The 14,383-nt window shown below is 36.8% G+C and overlaps 5 protein-coding genes across 5 annotated transcripts; 2 read left to right on the top strand and 3 right to left on the bottom strand.

Moving 5' to 3' along the window:
- LOC104792539 lies at positions 1,455 to 2,446 on the top strand. The gene has a single exon (XM_010518721.2). The coding sequence runs from the start codon at positions 1,783 to 1,785 to the stop codon at positions 2,161 to 2,163; it is 381 nt and encodes a 126-aa protein (XP_010517023.1). The 5' UTR covers positions 1,455 to 1,782; the 3' UTR covers positions 2,164 to 2,446.
- Positions 3,416 to 3,840, top strand: LOC104699287. The gene has a single exon (XM_010414612.2). It carries the CDS (start codon positions 3,430 to 3,432, stop codon positions 3,838 to 3,840), a length of 411 nt encoding a protein of 136 aa, XP_010412914.1. The 5' UTR covers positions 3,416 to 3,429.
- LOC104792540 (short-chain dehydrogenase TIC 32, chloroplastic-like) lies at positions 4,056 to 6,543 on the bottom strand. The gene is made up of 8 exons (XM_010518722.2): positions 6,286 to 6,543; positions 5,460 to 5,691; positions 5,272 to 5,351; positions 4,951 to 5,104; positions 4,777 to 4,855; positions 4,589 to 4,673; positions 4,449 to 4,495; positions 4,056 to 4,345 (listed from the first exon to the last, which is right to left on the bottom strand). Exons 1-8 carry the CDS (start codon positions 6,401 to 6,403, stop codon positions 4,175 to 4,177), a joined length of 966 nt encoding a protein of 321 aa, XP_010517024.1. The 5' UTR covers positions 6,404 to 6,543; the 3' UTR covers positions 4,056 to 4,174.
- Positions 7,526 to 10,063, bottom strand: LOC104792541 (ADP-ribosylation factor GTPase-activating protein AGD7). Its single transcript, XM_010518723.2, has 4 exons — positions 9,148 to 10,063; positions 8,957 to 9,034; positions 7,950 to 8,458; positions 7,526 to 7,864 (listed from the first exon to the last, which is right to left on the bottom strand). Exons 1-3 carry the CDS (start codon positions 9,943 to 9,945, stop codon positions 7,952 to 7,954), a joined length of 1,383 nt encoding a protein of 460 aa, XP_010517025.1. The 5' UTR covers positions 9,946 to 10,063; the 3' UTR covers positions 7,526 to 7,864; positions 7,950 to 7,951.
- On the bottom strand, positions 10,548 to 13,273 carry LOC104699288 (cation/H(+) antiporter 20-like). The gene is made up of 3 exons (XM_019246527.1): positions 13,085 to 13,273; positions 11,968 to 12,987; positions 10,548 to 11,598 (listed from the first exon to the last, which is right to left on the bottom strand). Exons 1-3 carry the CDS (start codon positions 13,262 to 13,264, stop codon positions 10,810 to 10,812), a joined length of 1,989 nt encoding a protein of 662 aa, XP_019102072.1. The 5' UTR covers positions 13,265 to 13,273; the 3' UTR covers positions 10,548 to 10,809.

Consider the following 14,383-nt stretch of genomic DNA (forward strand, 5'->3'; position numbering starts at 1 on the left):
GGGGGGGGGGGGGGTAGAAGAATCAATCAAGAGTAGAGAATTACGGATCTAAAAGATCTGTAGATAAGGCTTTGGAAGATTTCGAATTGGGTAGAGATAGAAAAGAGAGGACGGCGAAGAGAACTAGGGTTAGGGTAAAAGAGGGGAAGGAGATAAGATGAGGAAGAAGAAGGAACGTGCAAGGCGGCAACGAACCAGAAAACGAAAAGCTTTGTTCTCGCGGTCCAGATTACTTTTCAAAGCAAAGCAGAGGAGAAGGGGAAAAAAAAAAAAACTAGAAAAAAACAGATATTTTTATATTTTGTAATTTTAGGAAAAAAGGAAATAATAATAGTAATCAGTAAATCCATATTAAAAGAAAATACAAAACAAGTCCTTAAATGTTTTAAATGTTTACTCTTTTGACCGAGATTTGCAATCTAGTTCACTTTAAAAACAAAAATTAATGTTTGGGGGGGTGTATATGTGAGATTTAAAAAGTTTGGAGGGTATTATAAAAATTGAACTGAACTTGTGGGGTGACTTTATGTAAAATGAAAAGAAAAAAAAAAAAGAGGGAAGCAAATCGTGGCAGTTGCTGATGACATCTTGGAAGGAAGGTACGAGAAGAGACCAAATCATTTACTTCAGTTGCTCTTTTAAAAATAAAAAAAACTTGGTGAATATCCACGTGTATATGTGGGCTCTTTTCTTCAATAAGATATGTCTTTGTTATAGTTTTGATTAAAATTTAAAAAAACAATATCTAAAATACCACAAATATATTCATAAATTAAAATTAAAAACAAGGTATAACCAATATAGGTTTACAAAAAAAATTGAGTACGGTTTAATAAACTCATTAAAGACTATATTTCCTACACTTATAACAACTTTTAATAAATTCGGTGTTGTTTGGATTTTTTATAGTAATCTTAGAAAATAAAACATAATTATGGTATTTTTAGAGATTTTTAGCTAAAAATCTATACAGTATTTAACTATTTTTCATATAAAAAAAGTATTACTATTTTTTTTTGAATAAAGTTTATTAGGTTTTAAAATGTAAAGATTTGAAATCTAAGAAATATAAGAAAGAATTTGTTCGGATTCGGTAAGGCAAGTGATGTTGTCACCCACACCAATAAACCTTTGACAAATCGGTATTCTTGACAAAATAAGGCATACAAATATTAATCATACATTTTCAAAGATGGGTTGATGTTAATTTTTATTTTGAACCTTCAAATCTATAACCCTACAAAATCATTTTAAGTTTTTCAAATAATCCAAATTTTTATCTTGAGTTTTGGCTTTCTTAATATAAACCCCTAGCAAAACCTCCGATCAACCGGCATATAAAAAGTGGTCATCGAACCAATGGAACTCTTACTAATTTATGCCATTACGTATGACATAATTTGACTTGTTTGTAAATTTCACCTCTATTGGGTGTACGTCAAATATCAAAAATATCTAACATCGAGACTCCGACAACTAATTTTTGTCCTAAACGTGCGTCTCTAGCTCCCCAAGTATGCAAAGTTGCGTCTTAATTCACAATATGATCAAGACACCAAAACGGCGATAAGTTTGGTCGTTTCAAAGTTTGTCCTCAAATTCGTCGTTAGAGCAGGTGAGATTAGGTTATCTTCTCTTCTCTACTTATCTCCTTCATCGAAGCTACTCCATCTTCTATATGGTGGAAGTAATATTTATGACCCGGTTTGGAAACTATAAACCCTTAAGAGAGAAAAGGATAAAGTCGAAACCTTTAAGAAAAAAAAATTCTTTAAACCAAGAATGATTCGCAATCTTTTCTCATCTCTGACTCACCGATTCGCCTGGAGGGTTCCGCTTTTCGTCTACGGCGTGACGTGGACGTTGTTTCTGACGATCACGGTCGCGATCATCTCGCTCGCACCGGAATTTGCATTCGTCTCGGCTATTTACCCGTCTTCTTCTTCTTCTTCGGTGGGGTTCTCGCGGCGGTGCGGTTCCGATGCAGCTGTTTTGGTTCCGTTGGATCTTCCCACGGAAATGTTCTGTTTGCCGGCGAATCTTTTCCGGAGGTCGAAGATGGACCTCGTTGTTCCGCCGGTTTTTGCAGCGATTGTTGTGGCTCTTTCCGCCGTCGTCGTACGAACTATGGGCCTTTGGGAGGCTGAAGAAGAAACCCACTAATTTAGGCCCATTAATACACTATTGACATCGCATAGACCACTAAAAATATTCTCATACATCTAGTTATTATATGTGCATCCTTTTTTTTTATAACCTTGTAATATATGTACTTCCCTTAATACAATTTGGATCAATTATAGATTACTAGAGGAAAATGTTACTTCAATCGATAACGTTTTCTGATTATTGTATCCCATGAAAAAAAAACATGTGGTGATATATAATAAAGATGTGTGTCAATGTAACAACATTATCAAGAAATATTCATTTTGAGTTGTTGGTACATTACTAGTGAGAGAGAGAATCGATGAGTTTGACACTGAAATCCCAAAGTTTATCGGCCAAAGAATTGTCGGTAGCGAATTTGCTCGGAGTGATGACGTTACGTACAGTCGCCGAAATACTTCCCGATGAAGTGCGACGTAGCATGTCGTTGCTTATCCCTAATTAACAATACCCCCAACAAATAATAACAAACATATAAGAAAAATAATATAACTAAATCTCATAAGAAAAACAAAAATGACAAAGGGTTTCGAGTTCACCTGAGTATATTTTTCCACAAGAGGAACGTCGTAGCCTTGAAGACCTCTGAACATACGTTAATTAAAATGTCGAATTTAGGAGAAATTGATCAAAATTTAAGTGTACGATAAAAATGAAAGAATAAAGAACCGGTATGTACTCATGCCTAAACCAATGTGGTGACAAGTCTAGGGTGTACCGAATTTATTATAATGACAATAGCATGACAATGTAATTTTTTTACAAAGATTAGTTTCATATTTATATTTCTCAATTAATATAGTAGAATATGATTAAGACATCAAAATGGTGATAGTTTGGTCGTTTCAAAGTTTGTCCTCAAATTCGTCGTTAGTACTATATAAAAGCAGGTGACATTAGGTTAAATCTTCTCTTCTCTACTTATCTCCTTTTATCGAAGCTACTCCATCTTCTATACGGCCAGGCCCGGTGATGGGAAGATGCGAGAGCGATGCTTTTGCACTAGGTCACATTACTTTTGAAATTTTTTTACAAAATTTTAAGGTATGTCTGATATTTTGACAAAAAAAAAAACTCAAATATGTAAAATTTACAAATAATAAAAAAGAGAAAAAAAAAATTTGGTACAAAGTCCAAGGAAAGCCGGCCCTGTATACGGTGGAAGTAATAATATTTACGACCGGTATAGAAACTATAAACCCATAGAGAGAAAAGAGAAAAAAAAATTGAAACCCTTAAGAAAAAAACTTCAAACCAAGAATGATTCGCAATCTTTTCTCATCCCTGACTCAACGATTCGCCTGGCGGATTCCGATTTTCGTACAGGGCGTGACGTTGACGTTTTTTCTGACGATCATGGTCGCGATCATCTTTCTCGCGACGGAATTCGCATTCGCTATTTACCCTTCTTCTTCTTCTTCTTCTTCTTCTTCTTCTTCTTCTTCTTCTTCTTCTTCTTTCGTGGGGTTCTCCTCGCGGCGGTGCGGTTCCGACGCAGCAGTTTTGGTTCCGTTGGATCTTCCTACGGAGATGATCTGTTTGCCGGCGAATCTTTTTCGGAGGTCGAAGATGGACTTAGTTGTGTCGCCGGTTTTTGCAGCGATTGTTGTGGCTCTTTCCGCCGTCTTCGTACGAACTATAGGCCTTTGGGAGGCTGAAGAAACCCATTAATACACTATTGACGCCGCATAGATTCCACTTATTATTCTCATAAATCAGTGGGATATACAATATGTGCATCTTTTTTTTTTGTAACCTTGTAATATACATACTTTTTCTCAATTACATTTGGAGAATTGATAGATTATTATACTAGAGGAAGATGTTACTATTTTCTTACACAAGATTTTGTGTGTTTATACTTCATTCGATTCTCACACAATCGATAACGTTTTCTAATTATTGCATACCATAAAAAAAAACTATGTGGTGACATATAAAAAGATATGTCAATGTGACAACATTATTAAGAAATATAAATTTTGAGTTGTTGGTACATGCATTATTAGTGAGAGAGAGAATCGATGAGTTTGACACTGAAATCCCAAAGTTTATCGGCCAAAGAATTGTCGGTAGCGAATTTGCTCGGAGCGATGATGTTACAGTCGCCGAAATACTTCCCGGTGACGCCTTTGAGATCAGGATGAGTTGCGACGTAGCATGTCGTTGCTGCTCCCTAATTAACAATACCCCATAAAAAAAATTAACAACCATATAACTAAAATAGTAAATTAAGTCTCACAAGAAAATTTCGGAATGAGAAAGGGTTTGAAATTCACCTGAGGTATATTTTTCCACAAGAGGAAAGTCATAGCCTTGAAGACCTCTGAACATACGTTAATTAAAATGTCGAATTAGGAAAAAATGATCAAAATTAAGTGTGCGATATAGGAATGAAGAATAGAGAACCGGTACGTACTCATTCCGAAACCGGAGTGACGGAAGAGATTGGTGGTGACAAGTCCAGGGTGTACCGAATTTACTGTGATGTTTGCACCTTCTTCCTACATGATCATTTCGTATTATGGCATCACATTTTTAATCACTTACATATAAATGTAAGTTTAAGACTATATCAATATGTGTATGTGTATGTATATATATTACCTGTAGTTTACGAGATAGTGCATTGGAGTGCAACAAGTTTGCGAGTTTGGACTGTCCATAAGCCCTTCTGTCCGAATATCTAAAATAATGATATAGACAATATAGTTGTTTTTACATTAGCTAAAAACTTTAATCTCAAGTTCATTATAAGTATAGAATTATATTAAAACTTACCCATCAGGGTCATTGATGCTTTGGAACTTGATACCTTCGGGATAAGTATAAGTATGAGCAATAGATGACAAATTCACAATCCTTCCTTCGGTTCCACTTTCTCTTGCGCTACTTTTCATTTTGTCCAGAAGCAGATTCGTCAACAGAAAATGACCTGGACGATCCATTTTTACATAATTTGAATATAAATTTATTGAGTTTAGCATATACTTATTTCTTTAGTATTCATGTACTAAACATGATGTTTTGAAAATAACTAAATAAATATTTGTGTATTTCGATATAGTTTTCTGACAAGGAAACATTAAATAAAAATCTTACCGATGTGGTTTGTTGCGAACTGTGATTCAATACCATCTTCAGTAAGCTGGAAAGGAGAAAACATAACACCTGCATTGTTTCTAACATTTCAAAGGACACAACAACTAATTAACATTAAACTCTCAGTCGCTTCAAAATAAACACACAAAAATAATAATAAAAATTCAAATTTGATATTTCATACGTACATGAGTATGTTGAGAGGGATATTAAGGGCAAGGAATTGATCGGCGAAGGATCTGACTGATTTGGTGGAAGCGAGATCGAGCTGAAGATAATCGATACGAGCTTTAGGGTTCATCTGAAGAATCATCTCTTTCGATTCATTACCAGCTTTTGGGTTTCTTGCAGCAATGATGACATGAGCTCCTCTCATTGCTAACACTCTTGCTGCCTCCAATCCAATCCCACTTGTTCCACCTTTTTTTTTTGGGTTCATTTCCAATATTTTTAATCATTATTTGAAGATATTGCAGACAAAACAAAAGAAGAATCCAACAAACGGCCGAAGCAACGTACAAGTGTACAACTAACGATAAAATTCGTACTTCTGTGTCTTTTTACAAAATTAAGACACGAAAGTAAATTCTAGCGTTATCAGAAGAAAGACAGAAGTAACAAAAAAAAAAAATATGACATGTTGACTACTATCAAATCAATAAGTTTTGTTCTACTGTGTATCTCAATCTTAATTAGAAAGAAAATATAAAATTAAGAATGTTTTGGTTAATTATTTACGAAAAGGAAAGAAAATCTTTGGGTTTTACAATTTGAGAAAAATAAATTATATTATTTTCTGATAAAATCCCAACATTAAATCTTAAAAGTTTGACTTTTTCTTCCACCATTATTGAATCTTAAAAATTTATTTTTGACAAAATATCTTCCACGACACCAAAACGGAAAACAAATTTGTTTGGCAATAATAGATTTGCTTTGATTTTCCTCTTTTCATGATTTGTAAAAAAGAATATCAGATGTAAAACAAAACAAAAAGAAAACAAAAAGCAGAACCTGTGATGATGGCAGTGAGATGATTAGCATCAATGGAGTGAGTGACATCTTCAGCAGTTGAAGCTGAGCCAAATCCACTCTTTCCTGCTTTCCCTGTCACCATTCCATATATTCCCATGATCTCTCTCTCTCTCTCTCTTTATCTAACCAATAATATAAACCCTAAAAAAAGGTTGCTGCAGATGAATAAGAAGAATGGAGAAGAAATAGAGGTAGAGAGATTACAGGTAAGGAGGAACTTGTGTGGTTTTAAATAGGCTCTCACGCGTGAGAAGATTAGCTACATTTAGACTAGAGTTTGCTGTCGTCGACACATGTGGTCCATTAACCTTTTCACTGACAGCTTATCAAAAATTAATGCTTACAGTTTTCGTAAAATGCCTAGAAAAGGTAGTAATTAATACATATAGTGAAACTAATCCAAACAATTGACTAATTTATTGGACAAAGATTTTTTTCTTTACGTTGAATTGACTAATTATTTTTAAAAATTATTCCTTTGAAAACTTAATTTTTTTATATATAACCTCAATTTTTTTTTTAAAAAAAATAGGAACTCGTCTACCGATCCCAATCGAATACTTAAAATTTAATAACAGACTTATAATACATCACTGTTCTGTATTTTTCTATGCTGTTGCAACCTTGTGTACAACTCTAATTGCTCATCTAGTTTTTGTCTACGTTAGTATGTTATATGACTAGAAATTTCTTATTATAAAATTAACATAACGTATTTTTGTAATGTATATATAGCATAATCAGCCCCGGTTCAGGATGTCGGATTATTGAATGCAAGTGTGAACTGGTGCGGTTTGTACGACAGAACATAGAACGTGTGAGAGACATGCTCTCAACTCATAAACCAAGTTGCATCGTATACGTTAAGCAAACGTAGCCTTCCCTCAGTTTCAACTTTCAAACTTCCAAATATTCTAAAGAGACATTGCTTGGTATATCAAGATTTCTTCCAAACTTGGTATATCAAGATATCTTCCAAACTGTGTCATCTCCACATAACGCCACCTCTATTTAGCTACTTCTTTCCCTCCATGTACATAAGAATTTTACATATGAAATAAGCTGAGAATAAAACATTACCCCATTTTCTTCTTGACCAAAAATTCAATTTGAATATGTATCCGTAATCGGATCAGATTCCGATAAAACTACGAAAGGAAATTGCGTGTAACATAGTAACCGGACAAAAGAAAATATGTGAATTTGAAAGAAGACAATATGAAGAAGGAAAAATTGTTTTTGTGGTCATTACAAATTTCAAGAAAAATAAAAAGTTTAAAATCTCAAAAAAAGAGCTGAAGACTAACCCGAATAGTTTAGTAAGCAGTTCTCTATGAAGCTTGTACAAATATAAATGAAACTATATTGTAGAAGAACAAATAGTGACGATCCATTTTTGATTGATCGCCAAATCAATTGATATGTGAAAAGAAGGACCTGTGCTGGCTTTAATATGGTTGAGATTACCACTCTGCTCTCTCTTGTGACAGAGCACGAAAACCACAGCCTCTGCTTTTCCTTAATTGTACAACTTCATTCACCATCATCCCTGAAACACCTGTGATTAGCAAGATAATGTTATTACGAACGTATCGCATTTACGTTTTGGATTGGTTTTTACTTGATTGGTGTTAAGTGCTTACCGCTAGAGAAATCCTCCACCAGTCCAAGCAGAGTCTGATTTCCCATTGTGACCTACAGATTTCTTAGCGCCGGCACTCTGATAATAGAAGTCATCATCTTTGGCATCATTATCATCCCAACCAGCCCAACCATCGTCATCATCATTAGAAGTCGACACCTTTGGTGCTGCTTCCTTTTTGGTATCCTTCTCTTCTCCCCAGTCATCCCAAGAACTCGAGTTACGATAACCGTTGTTGTGACCACTTGATGATGACTGTGACCCTCCAAAAGAAGATGAGTTTGCTGTTTTGTTTCCAAACCCAGAGTTCTGGTAGAGACCGTTGCCCTCGTTTTTATTCTGTTGATTCCAGGTTGATGCTTCTTCTTTAGTGAACTCTTCAACCTTTTGTGAAGCAATTGCCATAACTCCTTTCATGATCCCCCATGTCCTCTGTCCTATCTCTGTTGTCTTATTCGCAACAACATTAACAGTCTCGCTGACCGTGTGATCTAAGCCACCTTCTTTGACCTGCAATGAAACAAAAGGTTTCTTATCTCACAATCCAAGATATTATTGTCAGCAGCATAGACATCTATAGAGAGCATCCGGCATTATGCTATATTCAGAGTTTTAGTAAATCCCACTAGAGATTTTGCAGAGGCTTAAAGACAAAAGTCACAAAACACAGTAGCCTCAATACTGCAATTGGAGACCATTTTGCAGCTAGACAAGACTCTAACTTTGTTGGAAATGAGATAACCTAACTGATTATTGAGCAAAAGACTCTAACTTCGTTGAAAATGGGATAACCTAACAGAGTATTGAGCAAAAGACTCTAACTTTGTTGAAACTGGGATAACCTAACAGAGTATATTGAGCAAAGCGGTAATTACGACATTTCAAAATAAATTTAACACAGCTATGAAATAACAAAGACTACAGATTGTTTTACCAAGAAGTGAGCTTTGATTACGTGCTAAGAAAGCAAGCACATCACCGAAGCAGAATGATAAAAGAAGTAAGTACCTTGGAAGTGAACTCCATGGTGCCAGTCTGAACAACATTTGCAGCTGATGCAGCAACAAGAGACAATCTCCCAAAACCCTATTTTGCAAATACAACGTAAAACAAACACAATCATTCACACGATTCGACAAACAGAGAAGTCACTCAACATCTAAAATCAAATCACTCTAAAAAAAAGCATCCATATTTACCTCCGACATAACAGAGAAAACATCAGCACCACCACCACCACCTTGTTGATTGCTTCTCGGAGCTGGACCAGGGCTAGATCCAAACCCAACATACTTACCTCCTTGCGAAGGAGGAAGTCCCTCAGGCTTAGACTCATTCTCAGCCATCCTCTTAGCGAAAAAACTCTCCTTATTCGCCGCCGAAGCCTCCAGCTGAGACCTCGAGTATATATCCTCCGACGATTTCGACTTCGCCGGAGCACCACGACCTCCCGACGACCTAAAATCACTCGCAGATTGATTCCGCCTCATATCAGTAGATCTGAACGAATCATCATTATCCCAATTATCCCATCCACCATTACCAGAATCCCTACCACCACCTCCCTGAGACAACGGAGGCTTTTTATTCATCCCACCACCACCACCAACCGATTCCTTCACAACCGGTGGATCTCTCCATTGCCTTCCCTCAGCTAAAGCCTGGATCCGATCTCGATACACAGACGCGGCGTTCGAATTGTACTTTGCGATGATATCGGTCTCTTTAGAGATCCCGTACTGAGCCAGAAACTTGTTGAGACAATCGTTGCCTCCGGCGTCCATTTTCTTGATCTGGATCTCGGACCATGAATCCATGGTCACGGATCTGACGAAGGAGATGTGAACACCTAAGCCACGGTGCTTCCCTGAGCACTCCAAGCACATGAAGATCCCGTATGAAACCGATGCCCATTGTGGATTCTTCTGGGAGCAATCGACGCATACCTTGTTCTCCGGCTGGGATTGGAGAGTCCGTAACCTTCTCGCCGCCGCCATAATGCCGGTTCTCCGATCAGCTACTAATTTGACCCGACCCGAATAGATCTGATTCAGGTCCAGATTCTGATGATACACCACCAACGCGTTTTTTCGCTCAATCGTTTTGCTAATAAATTTGGAATTTTTTTTTTTCATGCGTTTTTTTTTTTTGGCACGTGCGAGTTTCGCGGCACCTTCACTGAAAATTTCCAATATTATTATTGTTTTTTTTCTCCCACTGCTAAAAATATTGTAAACGAGCTAAAAGCAAATTAGTAGATAAAAAAAAAATGAAGTATCATTTACTAATTACTGTCCAAAATTCAACATGTAAAAATTTATGCTAATATTGTCATTGTGTTACCAAATTCAAATAGCTAAAACCAAATATTGTAATTTTAGCTACAAACTTTTAAATTTGTATGCTAGTTCTTGATTATTTAATGATATTTTGATATCAATATCTTGTACATAACTAAGGTTCCATCATAGCTGGATAAACCTGTACGTAAGGTTCATCTTAGCTGGATACCATTACAGGCTAGTAATTATATCAATCATCGTTTCTAGTCTCAAACATTGTCTCCCACAATAGTTTTTGCTGTATTCTTTTCAATGTTTCCTTGAATGACTAGTGTTGAAACCACTAGTCGTCCCATTTGACAACTTGTTGATTGTCGATTTCCAACTATCAGAAGCTCATAGTCCTTTCTCATTCCTATTTCCTCGACTTTGATTTCTTCGTACTCTATCTCTACACCTTCACATTGTTGCTTAAAATCTTCCACTGCTATATCATCAATCTCCTACATCATCACAATCTTAATTAGTTATGGTTACGTGATTTATATTCTTTAGTAAGTTCCGTCTACTACACTAAAGTTAATGTAAATGATTTTTTACCTTTTCACTATAACCAGAAGTTAAGGTACTATCGGAGATTCGCAAGAGTGTTATTTTGGTCTTGGGGTGTTGAGCCATTCTACTTCCAATCTCAAGTGCTTTTCTATCGTTGATCCCACCAATGAACACAAGTCCTATTCTTTTTGGCCTATCGCGGCTACTGCTTTCTCCAGTCTCTTTGTGGTCTAGAACCGCAACCACTGGGCATTTAGCATACTCCATCACCCTCTCGTTGACCACTCCCCATCCCGTTATCAGATGCGGTAATATGATCATCCACACCTTGTTATGTTCCGCTGCATTGCATATGTCCTCGTGCATCGTTCCCAAAGCTGACACACTTTTTAAGTGGCGGATTCTAATCCTTTGTTTCTGGTCTCTGACCTGTCCGTAAATACTAAACGCAGCTTCTATCTGGTCACGCGGCCTCCCTTTACACAACTTATCTATGAACGGCACACCGTTTCTTCTCGTTCGTTGGACCATCGAGATGGAGGATGATAGTTCAGTGAGTTCCATCAAATGCATCACATATACTTTGAGTGATCCATTGGACGTACCAAGAGACTCAACGAGTTTGATTATGCAAGGAACGTCTTGAGGACCACGTACGCAGGCTAGGATGCGTAACTTCTCTTTCTCGTCACCTGTGGAGTCAGAACCATCATTGTTCAAGGGTTTATATACAGCCACGACTGATGGAGTCGTCATAAAGGTTGTGACCAGAGCCATCAGGACTAGAATTGCGAACATCTCGTCGTTGAGCACCTAATCGATATTAAAAGCATGTAGATCCATCACAAACTTTAAGATATCAAGAGTCTTGATTCAAGACTAAAATATCTCAATGGCCAGTAAATAAACATATAAATAAATATATCCATGTTGCATGTTCTCTGCTTTCACAAGTTTGGCCAGTGTTTAGGTCCTACAACAATATTTGTTTCTTTGGCTTTTAGTTTTTTTTTTTAAATATAGTTCTAGTGTTTAAATTAAATGTTTTTTTTGTAAATAAAATTTATAGAAGTATCTCAACCTTGAGAAAGTAAATAGGTCTTCTATGTTCTGAGAATTTCTCTAATTCCTTATATGAAAGAATTAATATTGTGGTAATGTGTACTTGTCTAAGTTTACTACCTTCTTCTCCTTGCCGATGTTTAGTACAACTAGCTCAACGAGCCCTTTAGTGTTCATCAAAAACCCTAAAGTGAGGGATTCACGCGCGGATATGGTGCACATCATCGCCATGAGGAAGGTGCCAATGATTTTCCCTACGCAAGCCGTGGATATTACCAAGGCCAATATCCCCCAAGCCTCTGCACCATTGATCTTGTTTACATCTGTCTTCAGTCCGCTAGATGCAAAGTAGAGCGGGAGTAGAAGCCCCGAGACAAAGTCCTCTATTCGCTCGACGAGCTGGTCACTGAAAGATCCATTTTTAGGGACGATTAGCCCAAAGACAAAAGCCCCAAATATGGAGTGTAGTCCGATTAGGTCTGTGATAAAACCGGAGACTAGGACTCCTGCTAGAGTTAGGCATATGCACGCCTCGTGCATCGTGCTGGCATAGTTCTGGACGATCCATTTCATGGTTGGTCGGATCACAAAAATCATGAAGATAACAAAGGCAAAACCTGAAAGAAGAACCCATATGGATATCAATGGAGATGCATGTTTGTGGTTGTCGTGGCTTCCGGGGAGAGCCACGGCTAGGGCAAGGAGGATCCATGCGGCCATGTCATTGAAAGCAGCAGCTGCTAAGGCTGTCTGACCAACACTTGTGGTCAAGAGCTTGAGTTCAGCTAAGATACGGGCAAGGACTGGGAAAGCTGTGATGGAAAGAGAGACTCCAATGAATAGAAGGAATTGCCAGTATCCTGTTGATTCATGATCCTCCTCCACGGCTCTACGGAGGAAAAGGGAAACACCAGCGCCCAACACAAAAGGGAGAGAGATTCCGGCAAAAGAAATAGCAAAAGCTTTTTTTCCCGTGCGGCCTAGAACCGTGAGGTCTAGTTCTAGACCGACTAGGAAGAGGAAGAAAAGGAGGCCAATGCTAGCAACTGACTCTAGTATCGGAGTGCTCCATTCTGGAAACACGAGTTTAACAAACTCTTTGTTTCTCCCCAATGCTGAAGGTCCCAACAATATCCCTCCCTATAATAATGTTATTAATATACTCGACGTTAATGTGACAATTTAAAATATAGAGAAAAGCATATAGGTATGCATGTAAAGTGTGTCTAGAGCTTACAAGGATCTCGGCGACGACTTTGGGTTGACGAAGGGGTTTGAGGAGAAGGGTAAGGAAGCGGCTGGTGAATAGGACGATGGTGACTTGTATTATTAAAAGAGGAAAGGCACAGTTGAGAGGATTGTCTCCTCCCCATACTCCATCCGACGCCGTTTTGATGCTCGTTCCGTTTACCGCCATTTCCTTCAATTTCAGTCAAAATAACGAACCTCAAACGATCTTATACTTACAATTTTATTTTTTTTGCATGTAAACGAAGAATCTAACGGAACAATTTTATTTGAATTTTTTTTTATAGATTTTGGTGTGGCCTCCTCACTAACATTGTAACATGATTGGAAGATCTTATGACTAGTTAGGAACGACCTATTACTCCTTTTATAGACGAGACAGGAGAGTGGTTAGTGACAAAAACCACTAATTTTTGCTACAAAATAATTTTAGAGAAGATCCAAATATACATTTTTGTTTTGTAATGCAAATTTTTTTTCCCTTGTCAACATCATTTTGTTATTATATATCTGAATTCTCTTGTGCGTATAGCCATGGTGCTCACTGACATAATTACTTAAAATAATTGTCACTCGCTGTCAAAGAAAGAGAAGGTCACTGACATTAATTAATATAAAACACCCATATTGATATTTCTATAGAAGCAATCGATCGCCAAGTCTTTATCATAATAACGAAACTCCGATGGTCATAGTTATATATGATATGAATATGTATGTTAAAGGAAGAGCAAGTGCCTGAATCCGATGGGTGGAATTGAGTCATCCTATCGTATTTTTATAGAATTGCTTCCTTTCTTTTTTTTTGTCAAACAGAATGGCTTCCTTTGCCTGTCATATGTAACTTCCAATGTTCTGAAGGTGCATGCGGTGCATGCATACGTCTCATCTGAGATGAGACATATTCAACCGCATTTGAATCATTTATATTGCAAAATCATTTTTGTCACTGTCGGTTATTGAAAGCTAGTATTATAGTCTCTGTGCAAAATCGTATTTTCTATAGCATAATTTAATTTAAAGTTGAACAAGATCAGCCCAAAGAAATGGTGGTCCTAATTAAGAAAAAAAGTAAGTGACTGTTATCATGATACTAGATTTTAAAAATGTGTAATATTGTATTAAAAACAATTCTAAGCAACATTTATTTAGTTTTAAAAACAATAAATGTGATGGTTTAAAAAGTATAACCACTATCTTAAAAATGAATATAAGTGGCTCTTAGAAAGAAATTAATGGTAATTTTTTTCCTTATCTCGTGTGTCCATCAGTCCATCAGACCCGAACT

Source organism: Camelina sativa, chromosome 6, assembly GCF_000633955.1.
Source record: "Camelina sativa cultivar DH55 chromosome 6, Cs, whole genome shotgun sequence".
Lineage (NCBI taxonomy): Eukaryota > Viridiplantae > Streptophyta > Magnoliopsida > Brassicales > Brassicaceae > Camelina > Camelina sativa.